This window comes from Phoenix dactylifera, chromosome 11, assembly GCF_009389715.1.
Source record: "Phoenix dactylifera cultivar Barhee BC4 chromosome 11, palm_55x_up_171113_PBpolish2nd_filt_p, whole genome shotgun sequence".
Taxonomy (NCBI): domain Eukaryota; kingdom Viridiplantae; phylum Streptophyta; class Magnoliopsida; order Arecales; family Arecaceae; genus Phoenix; species Phoenix dactylifera.
The window spans coordinates 8563475-8587963 of record NC_052402.1 but is presented as its reverse complement, the minus strand read 5'-3'; the positions used below and the strand labels follow the sequence as shown (position 1 = coordinate 8587963).

Below are 24489 nucleotides of genomic sequence, written 5' to 3'. Positions count from 1 at the left end.
GCCTGCTAAATGTAATCAGTAAACATGCAAAGAGACCGGCCACAGATTTCGTTCCATCGAGTCATCCATTGGTCGGGAGTCCCGTCTTTTCCTTTTCATTTCTTTTTTTCCAAGAAAGAGCCAGCCTTTCTTTTCCTCATTTCTTTTCTCGAAGAAAGAGGGGAGGGAGGGAGAGAGAGAGAGAGAGGCGGAGAGACATGGCGTCCTCCGCCGCCCTTCCGCCGAACCAAAACAACCACGCCGCTGGTGTGAGCGGCGGAGAGGGCTACGCCGCCAACTCCGGCGGCAGCACCGCGGGCCGTCAACCCCTGACTTTCTGGTGCCACGAGTGCGACATGAGCGTGACGCTCCTTCCCTCCTCCTCATCCTCCTCCTCCTCCTCCTCCCCTCCCCATCTCCTCTGCCCCGAGTGCCGCGGCGAATTCCTCGAGGAGATGGAGCTCCCCGCCTCCCCCCCTCCCCGCCACGACCAAACCCTAACCCTAACCCTCTCCCTTTCCGACTCCGACTCTGACTCCGACGACCCTGACGACGTCGACGGCATCGGCGACTCCCCCGACGGCGACGACCGACGCCGCCGCCGGCGCGCGTTAAACCAGGCCTACCTCCGCCGCCTCATCCGCCAACTCACCGCCGGAGAAGGCCGCTCCCTCACCCTCCCCCTCCCCGTCCGTGGGCCATCGCCGGCCCCCCAAGCCTCCATCGACGCCCTCCCTTCCGTCCAGATCTCCAACCCCTCCCTCCTCTGCGCCGTCTGCAAGGACGAGTTCCCCCTCCATTCCAACGCCCGCCAGCTCCCTTGCTCCCACCTCTACCACTCTGACTGCATCGTCCCCTGGCTCTCCCTCCACAACTCCTGCCCCGTCTGCCGCTTCCGCCTCCCCTCCGTCGACTCCTCCGCCGCCCCCGCCGCCGCGGACCACCGCCGACCCCGCATGTCTGTCCGGTTCGGGAGCTTCTTTGATGATGATGATGATGATGATGATGGGGATGATGGCGGTGGAGTCCTGGCCATCCGGACCGCGCTCCACCGCATCAGGAGGAGGCACCGCCAGATGCTGCGAGCGCGGCCGTCAGCGTCCGCGGTGGGTGAGGCATCCCCCACTCAGATGGCGCAGGCTGAGACGGGGTCGTCTGGGCCGGCTACCAGTGGGGAGACGGTGTCATCGGAATGGCCGGTGGAAGGGGGAGGAGGATCGGCTGGTGGAAGGGTGGATGATGAGGGGGATGCTGTGATGTCAGATATTAGGGTGGATTTGTTCGATTGACTTGCGAGGGTACCATTAGCTAAATTCCAGGTACAATTTGCTTTATGCATTATTTTGAAACTTTAACTCCATTTACATAGTCCAATACGGTCATTCATTCTATGTCACGTGATGAACTTTTGAATGTGATTTGGAGGGAAAGGGTAAATGAGATCCGGCTAAAATTGATTCCTTTTAGAGCCTATGTGGATATTCCTGCATGAATATCCTACATGAATTGGGCCTATTGGCCTGCCTAGCCCGAAGTCTTCTAAGAGCTTGCCTGAGTCCTAGGCTATATCCTAGTTTGTGGGGCTGTTGATCTGCAGGAAAAAAAAAAAAAGATTCATGGAGGTCCTTTTTTTGCTCCTATAAGATTTGAGTCATTTGAGCTACAGGGATATTGATTCAATATGGGCCATATCCAAATAAAATGCCCAAGCCATGAATTCCCGCACCCAAACAGCCCCTTAGTCTTTAAAATTGCTATAAGGTCTTCACTTAACAATGATCTAGTTCACCTTAATAAGATAGTAAACTTTTGGTGATGGCCTATTGAATTGTGGTATGAGAAGGATGGCATATGTTGGCTGTAATGCGATCCACTTAGTGCTGGTCTTTAACTTACAAGTTATTTCCCTGTTCTTATGCTCCATTTTACTTGAATTTTCTTGTTGCTTCGATAATTCGGTAATATGATTGATTTTCTTTTCTTCTTCTTTTTTTGTTGAGGGGGGGGGGATTTGTTTGATGTTGAACCTTGGCAAGGCTACTCAACTAAGTAGCAGCTAATTATACAACATGGAGATGCATCTTTGTGGTGTCATAAATTTATGAAGTATGTCATAATGCTATCTATTAGGTCTCTTTGATGGTGGAAAGTTTGAAAGCTTTCATGTTGTCTTGATTATGTTATGGAGTCTAAGACCAGTCTAATACCTCACTATCATCATCTTCTTAAACTCATACACTCTTGCTTGTAAGGATAGTTTGTAGAATTTTCAAATGTATTCATCCATATTGCTCCCTTCATGATAAACACAATAGAATTTGATGAATAAAGAACATTGGTACTCCATAGAAAGGAACTATCCTTCATAGGTAAAGCTTGCTACCGTCCCGCACTAATCATATGATACTGTACTGGCAAGATACCAATATAGTACTGAGATTTGATTCGGTATATTCAAACCAATCCGTATGGTCCAAACTAAGCAGAAGCATCTTGTTCCACCTGGTACGAACTTGTACCATTCAGTTTTGTGCAGTACCATGTTTGGGGGTGAGAAAAAGTGTCGGAAGCCTGTCTCAGCTGGGGGTGCATACTGTAGGATTGTATGATGCCGAATCGATAATATACAGGTAAGATTTCTGGTACCGGTTTTGTGGAACTTATTCATAAAGATTTGCATCTCTATCCACATTGGCATTTTATGCTTCCATGTTTGCTTGTAGGACTCCTGGGGCCATTTGTCATGTAGTCTCTGTGCTTCGAAGTTCATAATAATATATTGTAACTTCACAGTTCAAAACCCATAAAACTGCTCATGATTCGTCGTCCATAGTTCTCTAAAACCTTGACAATACCCCTTTTTGTATTGTCTGCATGTCAAGGTTATTTGAGCCAACCTATAGGGACCAATAGGGCGAACTCTAGGGCCTTGATTATAACAGACAACCAATGTTTCTCCCATAATTTGTAGCCTTGAAACTCTAGAATATTATTCATCTTTCTATTTCTCTCCTTTAAAATCTCCTATTTTTTCTGTCCATGGTTTTGAAAGTTCTAATTTTGCTGTCTCGTGTAAATCATTGACATGTCTCGACTATTTCTTGGTACCATTTGTAGGAGTCGACAACCTTGGGAAGTTGTGATCATCTTGTGACTAATTTTGGGGAGAGAAGGCGGCATGTTGCTGCCCCAAAATTTAGAAATCACAATTAGATTGTTTAGTCATATCTAATGACTGTTTTTCACATGCATCACGGGGCTTAATCTGGACCTTATTTTTTAAAATCAAAGAAAAGGGCTGTGCTATTTGAGTTACCGCTGTCTAATCACTTTTGGATTTCTATAGCTACATCAGATCATTTGCTAATATTGTCCGTCTGCTTATTAGTAGCGTAGCTATTTTTAGTTGCTTGCATACCATTTATTGTATCCTCCAATCATTTAAGTGTATCTTCCATATCATTCTAATAATATCTTTAAAATATGGTAACAGTCCACTTACCTTTTAAATCTCATGTGACCCCAAGCTGTCCTTCTAAACCAAGCATAACTCCTCTCTCTCTCTCTCTCTCTCTCTCTCTCTCTCTCTCTCTCTCTCTCTCTCTCCTCTCTCTCTTTCTCTTCTCATAACAAATTTCTTGCTCTTTTGTGGGGATCATCTCTCTCTCTCTCTCTCTCTCTCTATTGTGACCTGAAGTTGGCTGCTATGCTATGACTTGCCTCCCATGAGGAATGTGTCTCTACCTGTCCTCCTAAATTCCTACTTATTAAAGTTTTTATAGAAAATGTTTCAATAAGCTGACCACGAGATCCTTGCCATGCACATATGAACTTATTTGTCAAAATAGTTCTAATGACATTATTTAATTGGATATGTCACCTGGGTTCTTTTTCTTTTTTTAGCAAATATTACTTGGGTTCCTTTTAATCAAAGTTTTGTGCATTTTAAAAAAAATAAAAAAACAAGTATATTGCAAGTCCTTAACATTCATTTTTGTCTATAATATAGATCAGCCTTCTAGTTTTAAAAGTACTCGATATATAGCTCTTTGCTTTTTAGTTTCTAACTTAATTTTTTGTGTGTATAGGAAATACATTATGGTGATTCACATCATAAGTAATGTCTTATAGGAGAAAAAATAATAACATAAAAACAATATGTTTTAGATCAGGGCTGTTAAATTAGTTGAACAAGTACATTGCCTCCCCCTCCCCCAAAAAAAACAAAAAGGAAAAAAAAAGGGATGAATCTTGGGTCCGCCCCTACTCATGGCCTTCCAAATATGCGATCTAAACATGTAATTACACATAATGTTGTAGAAGATGAATAATCGAAGTTTTTGGATAATAACCATTTGATCTTTGCTAAATGTTTTGGCATATATGGAGTCATTTTGTTAGTTAGCCACAGATATCATTAGTTGGATGGTCATCAATTTTTTGTCCCTTCATTTTGAAATAACATATTGAGTCATTGTCTGATATGATGGGTTCAGAGTTACTTTTAATTTTTATCTTTTAACTTTTATTTTTGTGGTGATGCAATAGTTGATAGCATGCAGAATTTGTCATTAGGAGGCAGTTTCCTGGAAACATTAAGAAAATAAATTTCTCCTCTTGGAGAAATGTCCTTTGGTGTATGGAGCTAACTAAAAGAGGGCAATGCCACCAACCTTTGGATTTTTCAACAAATCGGAAAATGATATGTAGATAGAGAAACAAATAAAAGCTAGTATCTAATTTCTCCTCGAGTATCTGTGCACTTAAACAAAAGTGGATGCCGCTTGGACTTTTTGTGTGGATGGTTGTAAGATGTAAATGGGTGTAAGCACTTCAAAATAGGCTCATGAGAGAAGGTGAGTAATAATACATTATAGATCTAGTGTCAAATAATATTGTTCCTTGTAAGATTATACCTATAAGGGCATTCCAGTGCATGAGGCTCTCGCTAATACGGGGTTTGAGGAGGGTTAGATGTACACAACCTTACCTTATGTATAAAGAGGCTATTTCAATGTTTCAAACCTACGATACCTAGGTCATAATAGAGCAACGTTACCATTGCACCAAAGTCCGTCTTCTTGGAAGATTATATACCTATATTAAACAAAATTAGAGAAGGTTTACCAAAAGGGGGACAAGAAGATAGAGAAATTCTTTCAACTTTTCTGGTGAAGTTCTAATGACATGGTTGATTATTTTAATTTTGTTTCCACTTGTTAAAAGAGGTTTTGTTGTCATTTCTTTTTGTAATTTCTTGCATTTCATTTCATGCAGCATATAAGGCTCGAACAAGCAATATAGAGAACATGCATACTAAAACTTCTCACTCATCAGTTGCTTTAATTTTAGATGCTAAGACTTCTCACTAGGTTTGATTAACCACGATACATGTGCACAGTTAATTCGGTTGCCCATCCCTTTAATTTAAGTATTTATGTAGTCCTGAGTCGCTGCCAATTGAGATGATTCCAGCAGTCGTTGAGGATGAACCCCAACTGTCTTTGGCATTTTTAGGGTCTCTACAAGGTCTCCTATTACAAGGATAGAATCACTACTACATTTTTTGTTCTAGAGATTCTAGTAGTTAGGTGCACAGTGAGCTTGGGTCATTTCAAAAGTCGAAAAATGAAGATTATGTTAGATACTCACATACAAATAATATCTTCTAACTTTATAATACATCAAATACATCAGCAATTATAAAAGTCTTGGGATGGCAAGTGCAATCACGAGAGTTCGAGTCCTGGGGCAGCATTTTTGTGCCAAGAAATGCAAAAAGTTAGATTTGTCTCCAATTTGCCTATAACACCCAACTCAGTTAATAAGGAACTGGGCCTAGTCCACTTGACCGCCCTATATGTATGGGTTGGAGTAGGAGACGGAAAAAAAAGATACCTGTTTGACTTGAAGTAGGAGACGGACTCATCCTCCATCTTGATTTTCTACGGGAGTTAGAAAACCTAGCCTCCAACGGCTATTTAAAATTCCATACCTTTTTTTGCCTCACCGCCGATAGGTTTTGCTGATTACCACCACTAGACCACCGTTGGTTCCTTCTCTTTCTCCTCTTGGCGTCCAATGGCCGTAGCTCACAAAGCTCATCGGAGATTTCGGTTGAGTGCTCATTGGAGTCTTAGATTTTAAGAGGGATTTTCGAAATTAATTGGATTTGTAGTTTGGTTTCGCTCGCAAGGTAAGTAACCTAACGATTCAAAGTGTATTTTCTGACATTTGGTAAAATTATAATTAGTTCATTAAATTTGATTGTGATTTTTATTTTATGTTTGATTAAACGGGTCAAGCATGTTATTATTATGGTAATAATTATTTTAAAATATGTTGTGTATTTTAATACTTTTGTAAGATGAATTTTTGGAAATATGACTAGGTAATTTATATGTGTGTATTCTCAGCGTGGCTATGGTCTGACCTTGTCAATCGGGATTATATGTTGGCCTGTCGACTTGTAATCTAAGAAACTAGATTCGATACCGAGCCACCGGTAATTAGGATAATGGTAACTATTATTTGGCACTTTGTACACCTTGTATCTACCATCTGACTCATGCCACTGGGTTATGTGGCTATAGTTTGATATTAGGTCTAGTATCAGTTTATGAAAAATAATTTTTTTAAAAAAAATATGTATTATTTGAGATTTAATTTTTTTCCAGTCAGCATCAAGCTATTTGATTATTTATTTGTTTGGTATACTTAAATCCCACTTTGATGTGTTATGTTGCTTATTTGATTAGTGTAGCTCATTATTCTTTCTTTTCTATATTTCAGATCCTGAATCATGATTGCTGGGACTTGGGAGAATGCGCTAGATCTTTTGGAGATATTCGTGATTATATGGATTTCTAGCTCAGCTTTGTTTAGATTAATTAAGCTTAGTTTGGATATTTTATTTGATTTGAATAATAATAATAATTAGTTATAATATTTTGATTTATGTTGCTTTGGGATAATTGATTATGAGAATGATTTGTTTAGATCTTGATTAGATTAATTTTTGAAGATTGAAGAATTATTATTGTTGCTTTGAGATGATTATGATTTGATCGGTAGCCTTGCATACTTGTATGGTTTGCTTTGCAGGTATGCGGCGTCTGTTACGCTCTGGATTCGGAGCGTAACATTACCTCCTTAGGACCTCATATTACCTGGACCATAATCAGGTAATGTACTGACTACTTGACCCAGTATCAACTTTTCTCCAACACGTGACACAGGTATCAAGTGTCCAAGTGCCATAGGATTTGGACACAGGAAACTTAAAAAAAGAAAATCAGATATCAGGGACAGGCCCATGTTAAATAGATGTATTTTAGATATGTACAAATGTATTTATATGATGAATAATTTTTTTGTACCAATTGCTTTGTAATTCAACAGAGCTTGCAGAAGCTTCACTAAGTGTTATGTTATAGTTGAATTAGGTATGACGTCCACAGGTTATATCTAACTGTGATGACATCATGGTTTGTTGATTTACAAGTGTCATATGGTGTGTTATGAAATGTGCAAGTATCTAAGTGTTTGGACACATTTAAAAAAAAAAAAAAAAAACCAAAGTTGCATTTTCCAGCTAACACTTATCAGTGTCATCTGGCTCTCTGTGCTCTCACTTGTTCATTCTTTTTTTATTTTTTTCCAAAGCTTTATGCTTCCTTGTTTTCTTGCACAAATGATCAGTCTTCTGTTGCAGGCCCAAGAAGCCCACTATTATACGGTATGTGCATAACACCGAACAGGGGTACCGACTTGAGGCGCAATACCATTATTAGGATGCTTACATATCACATGGTTTGCTAGATCATGCTGCCTGCACTATCTGCCCAGCTTTTGTTGTTGCTAATATAGACGAAAGAAACTTTGATATATCTGAGTAGCTGCTTTTATTACGATACTTGGACACATCACTTGGTTGGGTAAATCATGATACCGGCACTGTGTCCAATTTACTGTTGCTAAAATAGACAAAAATAATATTGTACTTGAGGAGCTCCTTAATATTATGCATTTTTATTCTGACACATTTGTTAGTCCTACCAATGGTTTGCATATGTTTAGACTGCTTCACTGATTATTGTTTTGCTATGATCTATTAAAAGTTGAAACCGCCACTTGGATGGATTTTTACAGCTTTTCAACTCTTATTTTGATGATTTATAGTAGTCCTTTTACCAGCCTTTCATCGGTGGTCCTAAGAATTTGGTTCAATAGTCATTTTTGCAGCTCATGTATAGTAGCAGTTACCAGAGAGCCACCACCACCAGCCACCACCACCAGCCTCAAAAGACTTTTAAATATATTTGGATGAGTGCAGTCTGCAACTATAACGTTCTGACTAGATGTTGTAATTTTGCAATTTTATGCACTGATTTCCTTAGTGCACTTTCTGCAATAATGATACCGCTGCCATTTGTATGTTGATTAAACATATGTTTCCCAGGGAATAAGTATTTCTGTGACAATTTGTTTCCCCCTTTAGTTGATTGATGTTCTGTAATTGAACCAATTTACCTAATAGCTGCTTATTTGTGAATATTGCTTGATGAAATTTGCGCAAATGATAGTAATAGATTGTAACTTACAGCATTCTTTTCAAGGCAAGTTGCATACGGATCATGTTGAAAATTTTTATATGTTGGATGAAATTACTTGAAATGTTAGTTTGCAGTAGTTTGCCTGCATGAATTACAGATTTATTTTGTGATGCACTTGTTGGGAAGACGGTAACAGCCATGGCCAAGTGCTTTAAAGCTCCTAGTTGCCTCTGTGGACAAAACGTACCCCGTCTGTGTAGTATGAGAATCTGAACTTCTATGTTTTGTTTGGATATATTGGGAAGGGGAGAGAAGAAAGCGGAGAAGGTGAGAGAAGATAACTGTCAAATATGAGGGAGAGGAGAGAAGGGAAGAGAACCATGGACATGAGGGAAACGAAAATAAGCAGGTGCTTCTCTTCAAATCTCTCCATTTCCAAAGAGGTTAAAATAGAGATCTGGATAGGAAACACTTCTCTCCATTTTTGACTCTCCCCACTTATCTATGCAAACATAAAGATTTTAATTTTTTTCTTTTCTTCTCGGAAGAAATTTCTAACCAAATAAGAGAAATGAGCTTTATTTTCTCTTCTCTTTCAATTCAACAGGGACTGCTTGCTTTCTCTCCCTCCTCTCCATTCAAATAATCCAAAAAGGGTGTTAGCTAGGTGTGATGCATCAGTGGATTAACTTTTCTTTGTGAAGTTCATTGCTTTTGTTACTACCGTCCCGAGGCAACAGCTAATGCAATATTAATATGTTAGGCGAGATTTCTTTGGCTTTCTACATGTTATCACTAGTTTAGTGCATAAAAGAATTGGGTATCTTCTTTTACATTATTACTATTTTAGGACAGGCTCTTTTAGCACCAAATATTAAGATCAGTGCGTAACTTGTGAATGTCGTTCCCTATCTTGATCCGTGATACATCAGTGAGATATGGGGAGTTTTGATAAAGTCCATATATCTCAAAAACCAGAATTTTATTAGCCAGAAAGTTTATCTTGATGGACTCTATGAAGCAAGGAAGGCATAAAAAGCCAGAGAGAAAAAAAGATATCAAAATAATGAAATTTCTATCTAGTGTTTGGATATGCTGGGAATCTTTTAGCGAGGGGATTTTATTTGAATGTTTCCATAGTTGGATTTTCCTATCATACAGTGATTTATTTCAAATTCAAGTGCTTGATTATACTTAATTTATATACTTAGATATCAACATCTAAAATACCAAACATAAGAGAGGTGCCAACTTTAATCCCAAGCCTTTGAAACAAAAGAAACACAACAAATGCACTCGCGCAAACTAAGCCAAGCAACAACGACCCATCATATTGACATTTTTAATCTTATTTGCACGTTTTAAGGCATCCTCCAAAATATGTAATCACAACTATCCATCCTCTCATTCACAACTATAAATATCCCCAAAATCCAGTTGAAAATAAAGGAGAAATTGCTTAAGCTAGGGAAAATTTCACCATTTTGAGATCTTACACCTTTCTCCTCCAACGGCCAACACCGTATATGTGGCCATGCCTACTCCTTTCCTTCGCCAACCTAAACATCCCTTCTTCATCCAAACTAGATTATCCTATATGCAAGAAGACTTATTCCTTTTCTTTGATGGAGGAGTTCCCCATTCCCCAACCTTTTCTTTCACCCTTCTATCTGCATGTGATATATTTTTTCTACTTTTAGTATTTTAAATTTTTATACCAATTTTTAAGCAAACTTTTGAATAGCAGCTACTTGTTTAGAAATGAGTTAGGAAGCATAAAAGAACCCTAAAAAATGTTAAGAGCCTTCTTTAATTTTAGTTAGTTTTACCAAATATCCTTCATGGACGTGTAGAAAGACTTCTAGTTTTCTTCCGGCGACCAAGGATGGAGCATTGGAGCTCTCCAAAACCTTAGAGCAACGAAATCTTTAGGAGAGTATCCAGGCTGGGAGGTTTAGTAAGGAAAAAGAAGAGAATCGTTTATTGAAAAATTATTTGTTTTCATTCTTGCAACCTTAATTGATTTCTTTTGTATTCTCTTAGCATAGATTATAGGGTTAGGTGATAGAAATTTCATTGTATTTTTTTTGGCCTTGTTGTTTGGGACCATCTCTACTTTTAATTTGTTTTTACCAATACTTCTCTCTATCACCGCAGATAATAAGAAGTGATACACATTGGATGGTTATGATTGTGACTTGTTCATCCTTGAGGGAGATTCCGCGACGGTGATTGAGGAGTTCCAAGGTCTCATGAGTGCTGTCAGGGGGATGCAACTACTTCATAACATTCATCGACTCTTAGGCAAATGCAGCGCCTCTCGGGCTGCCCATGTATTCGAGAAGCCAACTGTGCGGCGGATTGGATGGCATCTTACGCGGCTCATCACTCCAGTGGTTTTATCTGAGAGAACCACGCTTCTATCTTAGCTCCTTTGCATTGTCTTTTATTGTCTGATTCTTTGAGCTATACTCACATCCGATGTGTGTGAATTGCCGATGTACCAAAAAATAAATAAATAAATGATGTTGCTTTTTAAGGCAGGACCAACAAATGTAATTCCAAAAATGCCAAAAAGCTTGCTTGGCTTCTCTATCTCATATTAGAACACAAAAGTTGGTGCTTAATTATGGTATTAGCACCAATATTTGATTTTTGAGGATGTCCATACATATCTCAATCTCTCCCTCATCAAAAGGTTGAAGGTTCCAAGAACAGCATGGCTGCAAACTTGGGACCTATATATCAGTGTAGGATGAGGTTTTTATAAGAATTTTACTTTTCTTCACACAAATTCACCATCCGAGCACCCACCATATAGATCTCAAAGCACTTCAAACTCCATCATTCATCCATCTGTGCAGATCTCAAAGCTTTCAACAAATGAATCGACAATAAATTTGTGCGAAGAAAGACCGATCCATCTTTCGCACGAAAGAATGAACCTATTCATGCAACCTCAGCTAGGGGGTTCTTTCTTTTTATACAAGTCTGCATGTTAAAAATAGAGCTGGAGGATGAATTCTCTCCTCATCTAGCTCATCTTCTTCGAGCAGATGCTGCAGGTATTACATTCTGCAACAAAAAAAAAAAAGCCAAAGTTGGAGGATGAAGTGCTTGAATTGCTCAAGTCCTACTAGGCAAGTGCAAGGGGATAAGTGCAACTCTTTGGTTATATTTCTCGTGCCATATTGGTGGAGGCTCATCCGTCGACGTCAAACGCGTCAAATGCCACGCCACCGATCGCGAAAGGTTACCGCTAGACTAGAGGGAGAAAGAGGTTCCAATTTGTACGGCCACCAGGCATTCATTCATTCGTCAAACGGATAATTCCAAAACCAGGCCAAATCTCTCTTATCTAAACGAGTGATGTTTAGGATGTCAATCCATGGCATCTTTCCTTGGTTACTGGTAGGGTTCAGAATATATTAACTTATAAATTGTGACCGGGGGTTTCACCCCTGTGTTTAGACACTACAGTAAAAGTGTGAAAAGCCGACGCTTAAATGCCGACGCTAAGGGAAAGCGCCGGCATTTCCTGCTCCCGCGCCAACCTTTCCCGACGCTGTTGGTGAGTGTGGAAAATTTGAAGCATTGGACGACGCTTAAACGCGTCGTCGTAGACTTGAGGCTAAAACGACGCTTATAAGCGTCGCCAAGGCCCCCTTAAAACGCAGCGCCCGACCCCAAGCCCGCATTCTTGCCCTAGCTACTCCCGATACCCCTTGCCTTCGTCTCCGGCGCTGCCCTTGCCTTCGTCTCCGGCGCTGCCCTTGCCTTCGTCTCCGGCGCTGCCCTTGCCTTCGTCTCCGGCGCTGCCCCCATCTCCCTCCTCTCCGGCGGCTGAAAGCCACGAATCGGACTTCCTTGACGCCAATGGCCACGTTCCAGAAGGCCTACCTCCTCTCCGGCGTCGACCGACCAACCCCAACGCGCGCTCCGCCCGAGGTAGTTTCTCCTACTCCATTCTCTCCCTCCGTCTCGCTTGTTCTCCTCCTTCTCCTCCTTCCTCAACACGCTCCTTCTCCTCTTCTTTTGTATAAGCCTTGATCGAGCTTCGTCCTCGAGAATCACACCAACTATGGCAAAAATATGTTTTAAGGGGATCGGAGCAGCTCAAACTAGGTTAGTGCCTCCTTTGTAATGGAGATGAGCAACATTTGATATTAGAGACATCAATATGTGTTGTAAACGATAAGCCACCTACTAAATTTTTTCTCTGCGGAGATAGCTGGTCACAGCAAGGAATAGACCTCCCTTTTCATGATTAGATCATTTTTCTTTTAGTCTATTGCCCTTACTCTGTTCCTTTACTTTTCTGTCTGCATTAGGGATCAATGTGTGTTGGAAAAAATGGTTATCTTGATATTCTATTCCAACATCAAGGACTTTCCTATTTATGATTCGATCGGTTGTCTTGATATTCTATTCCAACACCAAGGACTTTCCTATTTATGATTTGTTGCCCAGATAGACAACCCAAGAGGGGGGGGTGAATTGGGTTTTAAAACAATTTGGATAATTTAAAACGTTATGGATGATTAATTAAAAACTATGCCAAGTTATTTAATTAATTACTATGTGCTGTGAGCAATATGAAATGAGAAGAGGAAGAGACAATCAATCACAAACACAAGTTTTATAGTGGTTCGGAGCTATCCCTTGCTCCTACGTCCACTCCCCAAGTTTCTCTTGGGAATACACTATAACCCCCTTGGATTACAGCCGGTTGTTTTGCAAGCTCACAACCAAACTTGTTGTTTTACGAGCTAACAACGAACTCGGTCGGTTTTCCCAGGCTCACCGACTAGAACCAACCCCGATTGTTTTCCCGGGCTCACAATCAAACCCTTTCACACGTTGGTTTTAAAACTGGCTCACCAACTAACCTTTATCCCCTTGATTCAATCCCCCGATTGAACCAAGTAAATACACGTAGTAGAAAGAAAACAGAAAATAAGCTTCTCAAAAGCAGGTATGAAACAATATATTCAAGGATGAGTTTAGAAGCCCTCAAACGCTTTTAAGCTTAAGTAGAGGAATGGCTTCTTGACTCTGGTCTCCTCTTGGATGAGTGATCGACTTGAATGTAGGAGGAGGAAGCTTTGAATGCTGGGGAGAAGTTGGTGGCGCAGTAAATGCTGATCTCCCCTTTTTCTCGTTGAAGAGCACTTGCAAAGCTTGAAGACTTGAATGCTTGGAGTGGAATGTATGTTCTCTATTTTGCTACAGTCTTCTGTGGCTATTTAAGCCAACCCCCACGGAAACTAGCCGTTACTCCACTTTTTCTGGCCGTTCTGCACACTCTGCGCAGCCTGACAATGTGACCGTTGGTGGGTTGGAGTCGACTCGCGCGATCAGGAGTCGACTCGGCTGTAGCGGGAGTCGACTCAAGCTTTTCAGGAGTCGACTCGGCAACTGTTCCAAGTTTGAATTAAAGTTGCCGTCACGACTGGGAGTCGACTCGTCTTGGCCCGGAGTCGACTCGCCAACTTCTGGCGCTGACCTGGCAATTTTGGAGTCGGCTTTTCCTCTGTAGACCGTGGATACAAATTTGAATTTTGCCCTCTCGAGTCGACTCGACTGTCCTGGGAGTCGACTCGAATCTCAGAGCCCGAACTCCCGATTCTCTGTCTTTTGGCTCATCCAGTCTTGGAGTCGACTCGAACTTCCTTGGAGTCGACTCGGCTCTCAGTTTCCGAAAGTTGGTCTTCTGCCTTTTGACGTGAAGCTTGTCTTGGTGTCGACTCGAGCTGTCTGGGAGTCGACTCGAATCTCAGTGGCAGTAACATGGTTTTCTCTGTTGATGGTCGCACAATCTTGGAGTCGACTCGCGTAATGCGGGAGTCGACTCGAATCTCAGAGTCCATAAAACACTCTCTGACTTTTTCTTTGTGCACCGCTGGGAGTCGACTCGCGTTCCACTGGAGTCGACTCGAATCTCAGAGTCCATAAAACACTCTCTGACTTTTTCTTTGTGCACCGCTGGGAGTCGACTCGCGTTCCACTGGAGTCGACTCGAATCTCAGATCTGAAAGACTGCTCTTCTATCCTTCTGTCTGTTTTCAGTCGGAGTCGACTCATACTGATTAGGAGTCGACTCGAGCTCGTGCCAGTGACCTTGATACGCTTGGAGTCGACTCGTGAAACTCGGGAGTCGACTCGAGTCTCAGACATTGGTTCAGCAGACTTCTTAACTTATCCAAAATACTGTAAACCATGTCTAGAAACACTTGAGCAGGATTTTCACTGAAACACTCAATTGAATTCATTAGTAATCACACGATATACTCAAATGCTTTGAGCTCATCAAAATCAAACGGGGTTTTAATCAATCACTCCACAATCTCCCCCTTTTTGATGATGACAAAACTTTGAGTATACGTAAAATGAATTGCTCAATAAATAATGAAATAAAATTCATAAGTGAATTCAAATGTCTGAAAATTTAATTTATCCAAGTTTGAAAGGTGTGAAACATTTAAATTTCGGAGTTAAAGCTCCCCCTTTCATTTGGAATTATATAAGCCTCCATATTATGCAATCAATTGTTTGGCTTATATGTTATCAATGATTTATCTTGATTAAAATTCAGATTCTCCCCCTCAACATATGCATTCAACTAGTTTTAGTTTTCTGAATTTCCTTTTAATGCTTTGAAATTTTTGAACTGAATTTTTTGTTTTTAGAGGGAAAATCTGTCAATTTGTTCTTGAGTACGATTAAGCTAATCTCCGAATATCCCTTGAATAGATTCTGGAGATTACTCCATTAGGAGCCCCAAAAGAGAGATAATGAGCCTCGAGGTACCGAATCCACTTAGAACAAATTTGTGTGTGTTTTTAAGAGTTCTTTTACATATTTTAACCATATTTCTCCCCTTATTACATATTTTATACATATTTCTCCCCCTTTTTGTCATCATATCAAAAAGGAGGTAATCACACACACAATCAATGGCACAAATGGCACAATCAAACATCAAATGGCACAGTCAATTGGCACAGAAATAAAGATAAGATGTCTACTCATTGTATTGATATGAAGGTGAATACATTTGAGCATACTATAAGTAAGGCAAAAACAATACAAAAGAAGATAAAACACAACTCAAAATCATCTATGTCCTCCTCGAGGATGTAGCTCCCCCTCTCGAGGATGTAGCTCCTCCTCTCGAGGATGCGTCTCCTCCTCTGGAGGATGTGGCTCCTCCTCCCAATCTGCTCCGCTCCATGAGGAGGGCGACTGCCTCTGTGACATGGCTAAGCTGTGTGATGATAGACGAGGTGGCTCTGCTGTGCATAGTGGAGAGCTCAGTCACCGACGTCTGAAGCCCAGTCACTGAGGTCTGAAGTGCGTCCAGCTTGCCGACAATCACATTCGACAAGCGCTCGGCCCCCTCGGTAGTGGTGTGCATGTCACGGCCTATCTCCTCTCGAAACTGTCGAGTGGTGCTCTTGATCTCCCTCATGTTGCGGAACTGGGCCTGCATCAAATCCCTGATATTATATATCTCTTCCCGCACTTTAGCCGTCATGTCTGTCACGGCTGTCAAGGATGGCACCAATGCGGAGGATGGAGTGGGTGCAGGAGTGGCAGCTGGCACGGAACCTCGGAGCTCCCGGAGCAGCTCGTCCCTCAAATCTCGGACGATCTCCTGCCGCAGCTCTCGGAGCTGCTCTGGATCAATACGGACCTCCATAGATGGTGGAGCTGAGGAGGAAGGTCCGGCAGAGGTGGTAGGAGCAGGAGGAGTGGATGGAAGGTCTGGATGATGTGGAGAGTCTGGGTAATCAGAGTCTGGCTCAGGACTGGGTGATGGTCTGGTGGTCTGAGCAGTGAGAGTGGACTTCCTAACCCAGATCCCGTCTTTCTTCCGAAATTCCATCCTGTGCATGGTCCCCGTACCCAAGCGATCAGTCCATCGCAAGGCACGAGAGGGTTCCCTCTCAGGAATGGAAATTTCGTACTGCCTAAACAGGAGAGTGAATACCATCCCGTATGGGAGGGAGAGCCTAGGTCTATCTAAAGGCTCGCACATATACCTATAAATCAGCTTGGGGAAGTTGACCGGGGTGTCCTGAAGAATGTAAGACATAATAGCTAGGTCCCTCTCATTCACAAAATCAAATCTTCCTGTCTTAGGGAAGATGGACCTGGATAGAATGCTCAAGAGGATTCTCACTTCAATAGGAAGTGAGCTAGCAGATACCTCATCTAGGGGGGACTGAGGTGGCTGCCCTAAGACGATTGTAAGGGCCTCAAATCTATCCTCAGGATGTGCAGGAGCTACCCCTACCAGTGGAAGGTGGAGGATATGGGCAACGAGATCCTCCGTGACACGTAATGGGACACCTAATACCGTGCCCTCAATACCTCCATCTCCCCGATGGACGGTACTATAGAACTCTTGAACTAGGCCAGGATAGGTGGGAAGGTCCAAGGCGAGGAAGTACTCTAGACCCTGGGCTCTAAGCCTATCGCCTATGGTGAACCCTTCCCGGGAGAGGAAGTCAAAATCGACATACCTCCCGGTGGAGACGGCCTTCCCGGCCAATGGCCTAACATGAACCTCCCTAGGCGGGGAACGATCCGGAGGTGGTTGCCTCGCGGGATCATGCCGCGCCTTGGAGCGCCGCTCGGGAACGGCCGCGGGACGGGACCTCTTCCTAACGACGGCCTTACGAGGCATCTTGACCTAAACGGGAATAAAAATACCTTGAGGACGATGAAGGACGGACAGAGGAAGCTCGGGACGGACCGGAAATGACCTAGGAACGGATGGAAACTCAATGTCCGGCGAAGAATCGACGGGAAAAAGGCTTGGAGACGATCGGGGATGACCTAGGAGTCGGCTCTAGGGCTTTGTGAACAGTGGCGGCTTGAGGAAAAGTGTTTGCGAAACGACAAACCTAGGGTTAAAAAGTCGGATCCCGACTGCGAGTCGACTCCCCTGAGTCGCGAGTCGACTCGACCTCGAGTCGACTCCAGAATATGCGCGAGTCGACTCCCCTTTTGCTGCCAGCTTTGCGAGTCGACTCCCGCAAATGCGCGAGTCGACTCCCCCTTAGGAGCCGGCTCTGAAACTTACTCGAGTCGTCTCTAACCTTGGCACGCACTTAAAACTCTTGCTATAATCGCGCCAAATGAGGGAAAATCACCTAATTAAGGACTGATATGATGATCATTGAATAGAAACTCTCTTTTAACCTCATTCTCATCATTAAAATCAATTAATCTAGTGGTAACTCCCACTAGGATGGATCAATCACTCCTAATCCCCTTCTAAGCACACTAAATCTCTCTTCACTTAGGGGTTTTGTGAAAATATCTGCTAATTGATTATCAGTACACACAAAGTGGAGTGACACATCACCATTCAATACATGATCTCTTATGAAGTGATGTCTTATCTCAATGTGTTTAGTTCTTGAGTGTTGAATTGGATTTTTAGTTAGATTTATGGCACTTGTGTTATCACAATTAATGGGGATTTCATCTTGTTTAATGCCATAATCTTCTAATTGTTGTTTAATCCATAAGATTTGAGCACAACAACTCCCGGCTGCAACATATTCAGCTTCTGCAGTGGATAATGCAACCGAGTTTTGTTTCTTGCTAAACCATGAGATTAGGTTTTCTCCTAGAAATTGACAAGACCCGCTGGTACTTTTTCTATCAAGTTTACATCCAGCGAAGTCTGAATCTGTGTACCCTATTAAGTTTAGGCTAGATTCTTTAGAGTACCACAGTCCTATGTTCTTAGTTCCTATTAAGTATTTAAAGATTCTTTTAACTGCAGCTAGGTGTGATTCTTTAGGATTAGCCTGATATCTAGCACACATGCACATACTAAACATAATATCAGGTCTACTTGCAGTAAGATACAGTAAAGAACCTATCATACCTCTATAAAGTTTTTGATCGACGGATTTACCTGATTCATCTTGGTCTAACTTACATGATGAGCTCATGGGGGTGCTGATTGATTTGTTTCCCTCCATATCAAACTTCTTGAGCATCTCCTTGATATATTTTGCTTGATTGATGAAGATGCCTTCTTCAGATTGTTTGATTTGAAGCCCGAGGAAGTAGTTCAGTTCTCCCATCATGCTCATTTCAAACTCACTCTGCATCAAATCAGCAAATTCTTCGCAGAGGCGATTGTTAGTGGCACCGAAAATGATATCATCAACATAAATCTGTACTAACAACATATCCTTATTTTGTCTTTTCAGAAATAATGTTGTGTCTACATTTCCCCTAGAGAATTCATGTTCTAATAGGAATTTACTAAGTCTCTCATACCATGCTCTAGGTGCTTGTTTTAACCCATAAAGTGCTTTATTTAGTTTATACACATGATTAGGGTATTGATGATTTTCGAAACCAGGAGGTTGTTCTACATACACCTCCTCATTAATATACCCATTTAAAAATGCACTCTTTACATCCATTTGAAATAGTTTGAAATCTTTAGAGCATGCATATGCTAATAATAGTCTAATAGCCTCAAGTCTAGCTACGGGAGCAAAGGTTTCATCAAAGTCTATACCTTCTTCTTGATTATAACCCTTTGCTACTAGTCTAGCCTTATTCCGTATAACAATTCCATTTTCATCTAGCTTATTTTTATATATCCATTTTGTACCAATAATTGGATATTCAGAAGGTCTCTCTACTAGATCCCACACTTTGTTTCTAGTAAATTGGTTTAGTTCTTCTTGCATTGCATTTATCCAATTTACATCATTTTCGGCTTCTTCTATATGTTTGGGCTCAAAGTGTGAAACAAAGGCTAGATGATTATTCATATTCCTAAGGGATGCTCTAGTCCTAACCGGTTGTGATGGATCATCTAGAATTAGTTCCTTAGGATGCCCGTGAGCATACCTCCAAGCTTTAGTTAGCCCATGATCCACTATAGGCTCTTGGTTTGATGATTCTCCTTCAATCAACTTTTGATTATCATCTCGTAATCCCATCTCATCTATCTTTTCTTCAAGTATTTCAATATCATCATCAAAATTAACCTTCTTACTAGATGAGATGTCACTAGAGTCATCAAAAACAACATGTATGGATTCTTCTATAACTAGAGTTCTTTTATTAAAGATTCTATAGGCTTTACTAGTTGTAGAATAACCTAGGAATATTCCTTCATCAGATTTAGGGTCAAATTTCCCTAGATTATCTTTCCCATTATTATGTACAAAACACCTACATCCAAAAACATGAAAATAGTTAACCTTTGGTTTTCTGTTTTTCCACAGTTCATATGGTGTTTTCTTTATGATGGGTCTTAATAGAACTCTATTTAATATATGGCAAGAAGTATTAATGGCTTCTCCCCAAAAATACTTAGGGAGGTTACTTTCACATAACATCGTTCTAGCCATTTCCTCTAGTGTTCTATTTTTCCTTTCAACAACTCCATTTTGCTGTGGTGTCCTAGGTGCTGAGAAATTATGGGTTATCCCCTTTTTGCTACAAAATTCATCAAATAATTGATTTTCGAATTCGGTACCATGGTCACTTCTAATAGCTATAACTGAGGATTCTCTAGCATTTGTTACTTCCTTGTGGAACTTCTTAAACATAGAAAATGCTTGATCCTTATGCGCTAGAAACATGACCCATGTGTACCTAGAGTAATCATCTACTATAACTAGACCATATTTATTTCCACCTAGGCTTGTTGTTCTAGTAGGACCAAATAAGTCCATATGTAATAATTCTAGAGGCCTAGAGGTAGAGACACATTTTATGGATTTAAAAGAATTCCTAGATTGTTTGCCAAATTGACATGCTTCACAGATTTTGTTCTTTTCAAATTTTAATTTTGGCAAACCTATCACGGAGTCTCTTTTAACTAGTTTAGTTATTGTGTCCATGCTTGCATGACCTAACTTACGGTGCCATAACCAACTAGCATCATTTTCTTTGGTTTCATTTACAACTAGACATTGGTTATGTTTTGCAAGATCTTCTAGGTCTACAACATATACATTTCCACGTCTAATCCCTTTAAAGACCAAACTATTATCATTAGGATTTGTTATAATACATAGTGATGGTTTAAACATAACATCATATCCTTTATCACATAATTGACTAATGCTTAACAAGTTATGTTTAAGACCATCAACATATCTAACATTATCTATAAAAGTAGAAGGGGTGATTTGAACTTTACCAATGCCAATGATGTGACCTTGGTTGTTGTCTCCAAACGTCACAACACCTCCCTTCTTAGCTTCAAGGGTGAAAAATTGGTCTTTATCACCCGTCATGTGCCTTGAGCAGCCACTATCCAAATACCAGCAATTTTTGTTGACCTTGGCTGCAAGACACTCCTACACAAGCAAATCATGTCATCTTAGGTACCCAAGTTTTCTTGGGTCCTTCATGGTTAGTCAAGTTGGTTCCTTTTGGAACCCATACCCTTTTAATTTTTCTTTTAGTTTTCCTTTTCCTATAGTCACATGTATTTGCTTTATGTCCTATATTTCCACAACAGAAACAGGTGATTTTCTTAGTTTTTGTTTCCCCAGCTTTAACAAAGAAATTACTAAGAAGTTTTTGCTTATTCCTTGGTTTGTACCCTAAGCCTGCTTTATTAAATACTGCACGTTGACTATTTAGTATCATGTTTAACTTTTCTGAACTATATGTAAATTTTTCAACTAAGGGTTTGTATTTGTTAAGTTCTTTAGTTAATGTTTGATTTTCTGTTTTTAAATCATTTAGTTCTTTTGTTAGATCCTTGTTTAAGACTTGTTTATGGTTTGAAAGTTCCTTAGTTAGTTTTTCATTATCTTTAGTTAAGGTGTTAGTCTTCTTAATTAAAAGTTGATTGCTTGTCTTAAGTTCTAGATTTTCTTTGGTAAGATTATCTTTATCCTTAATTAATGAATCATGCTTATGAATATAAGTTTGATTAGTTACTTTTAGTTCTCTGTTTTTAACATTTATATTCTTATACTCAATCATTAATTCATTGAACGCATCATAAAGTTCATCAAAAGAAAAATCAGGATGCGTATCGGAAGTTACCTCGTCTTCGTTGGCCATGAAGCAGAAATTGGCCTTTTCTTCTTGTTCCTCGTCAGAAGAGGAGGATGATGAGTCGGAGTCGGATAGTGTAGTGACAAGAGCTTTCTTCTTCTTGTACTTACTCCCCTTCTTCAGTAAGGGGCATTCAGCTCTTATGTGACCCGGCTTCTTGCACTCGTAACATCCAATCCCCTCGTTTTCTCTTTCCTTACCTTTGTCCTTCCGGTAGAAATTTGAGGGCCCTCTCCTTTGATGATAGGACTTCTTGTGGTTGATGAATTTCTTGAATTTGCGCACAAGAAGAGCCTCACCACCATCTTCCTCATCTTCTTCTTCTTCACTGCTGCTGCTGCAAGATAAGTCCTTGTTAGAAGAAGTAGATTTTAAAGCTATTACCTTTTTCTTATGGGAAGACTCTTCCTCGTGTTGTTTCATGGTGAGTTCGTGAGTCATCAGGGATCCAAGGAGCTCCTCAAGTGGAAGCTTGTTCAAGTCTTTAGCTTCTTGGATCGCTGTCACTTTAGCTTCCCACAACCTCGGTAGACATCGAAGGATTTTCCTGACAAGCTCACTGTTAGTATAGTTCTTGCCAAGGCTTTTTAGGCCATTGACAATATCAGTAAACCTAGTGAACATGGATGTGATAGTTTCATTTGAATCCATTTTAAATAGTTCATATTTATGAACCAAGATGTTTATTTTGGATTCCTTGACTTGATTCGTGCCCTCATGGGTCACTTCAAGTCTGTCCCAAATTTCTTTTGCTGAATTACAAGTTGAAATCCTATTGAATTCATTACGGTCTAAGGCACAATAGAAGACATTCATTGCTTTAGAGTTTAATTGTGCCTTCCTCATGTCATGTTCATCCCAATCCGTTTCTAGTTTGGGTACCTTGACACCATCTATATATATGGATGGGATGTATGGGCCATTTACAACAATGGTCCACATCTCATAGTCTTGGGCTTGGATGAATATTTTCATCCTAGCCTTCCAGTATGAGTAGTCGGATCCATTGAAGAAAGGGGGTCTTTGGGTGGACTGACCCTCAATGTGAGAAGATCCAAATGGGGTTGTCATTTTGATCTTTTAACTCTTGAGTGGAAGAGTTTTTGGCTCTGATACCACTTGTTGCCCAGATAGACAACCCAAGAGGGGGGGGTGAATTGGGTTTTAAAACAATTTGGATAATTTAAAACGTTATGGATGATTAATTAAAAACTATGCCAAGTTATTTAATTAATTACTATGTGCTGTGAGCAATATGAAATGAGAAGAGGAAGAGACAATCAATCACAAACACAAGTTTTATAGTGGTTCGGAGCTATCCCTTGCTCCTACGTCCACTCCCCAAGTTTCTCTTGGGAATACACTATAACCCCCTTGGATTACAGCCGGTTGTTTTGCAAGCTCACAACCAAACTTGTTGTTTTACGAGCTAACAACGAACTCGGTCGGTTTTCCCAGGCTCACCGACTAGAACCAACCCCGATTGTTTTCCCGGGCTCACAATCAAACCCTTTCACACGTTGGTTTTAAAACTGGCTCACCAACTAACCTTTATCCCCTTGATTCAATCCCCCGATTGAACCAAGTAAATACACGTAGTAGAAAGAAAACAGAAAATAAGCTTCTCAAAAGCAGGTATGAAACAATATATTCAAGGATGAGTTTAGAAGCCCTCAAACGCTTTTAAGCTTAAGTAGAGGAATGGCTTCTTGACTCTGGTCTCCTCTTGGATGAGTGATCGACTTGAATGTAGGAGGAGGAAGCTTTGAATGCTGGGGAGAAGTTGGTGGCGCAGTAAATGCTGATCTCCCCTTTTTCTCGTTGAAGAGCACTTGCAAAGCTTGAAGACTTGAATGCTTGGAGTGGAATGTATGTTCTCTATTTTGCTACAGTCTTCTGTGGCTATTTAAGCCAACCCCCACGGAAACTAGCCGTTACTCCACTTTTTCTGGCCGTTCTGCACACTCTGCGCAGCCTGACAATGTGACCGTTGGTGGGTTGGAGTCGACTCGCGCGATCAGGAGTCGACTCGGCTGTAGCGGGAGTCGACTCAAGCTTTTCAGGAGTCAACTCGGCAACTGTTCCAAGTTTGAATTAAAGTTGCCGTCACGACTGGGAGTCGACTCGTCTTGGCCCGGAGTCGACTCGCCAACTTCTGGCGCTGACCTGGCAATTTTGGAGTCGGCTTTTCCTCTGTAGACCGTGGATACAAATTTGAATTTTGCCCTCTCGAGTCGACTCGACTGTCCTGGGAGTCGACTCGAATCTCAGAGCCCGAACTCCCGATTCTCTGTCTTTTGGCTCATCCAGTCTTGGAGTCGACTCGAACTTCCTTGGAGTCGACTCGGCTCTCAGTTTCCGAAAGTTGGTCTTCTGCCTTTTGACGTGAAGCTTGTCTTGGTGTCGACTCGAGCTGTCTGGGAGTCGACTCGAATCTCAGTGGCAGTAACATGGTTTTCTCTGTTGATGGTCGCACAATCTTGGAGTCGACTCGCGTAATGCGGGAGTCGACTCGAATCTCAGAGTCCATAAAACACTCTCTGACTTTTTCTTTGTGCACCGCTGGGAGTCGACTCGCGTTCCACTGGAGTCGACTCGAATCTCAGAGTCCATAAAACACTCTCTGACTTTTTCTTTGTGCACCGCTGGGAGTCGACTCGCGTTCCACTGGAGTCGACTCGAATCTCAGATCTGAAAGACTGCTCTTCTATCCTTCTGTCTGTTTTCAGTCGGAGTCGACTCATACTGATTAGGAGTCGACTCGAGCTCGTGCCAGTGACCTTGATACGCTTGGAGTCGACTCGTGAAACTCGGGAGTCGACTCGAGTCTCAGACATTGGTTCAGCAGACTTCTTAACTTATCCAAAATACTGTAAACCATGTCTAG

The 24489-nt window shown here is 41.2% G+C and overlaps 1 protein-coding gene across 6 annotated transcripts; it reads left to right on the top strand.

Moving 5' to 3' along the window:
* The first annotated feature begins 94 nt into the window (after nt 1–94).
* Nucleotides 95–8548, top strand: LOC120112361 (E3 ubiquitin-protein ligase RZF1-like). 6 transcript variants are annotated; one of them, XR_005513862.1, is made up of 3 exons: nt 95–1298; nt 7084–7163; nt 8212–8548. XR_005513862.1 is itself a non-coding variant. In XM_039131482.1 (2 exons), exon 1 carries the CDS (start codon nt 198–200, stop codon nt 1266–1268), a length of 1071 nt encoding a protein of 356 aa, XP_038987410.1. In that variant the 5' UTR covers nt 95–197; the 3' UTR covers nt 1269–1298; nt 7694–8548. The 6 variants fall into 6 exon arrangements, 3 of the variants coding, with proteins under 3 accessions (XP_038987410.1, XP_038987409.1, XP_038987408.1); XR_005513861.1 differs by having other exon boundaries at nt 7694–8548; XR_005513860.1 differs by lacking the exon at nt 8212–8548 and adding an exon at nt 7694–8023 and having other exon boundaries at nt 103–1298; nt 6772–7163.
* Nucleotides 8549–24489: the final 15941 nt, after the last annotated feature.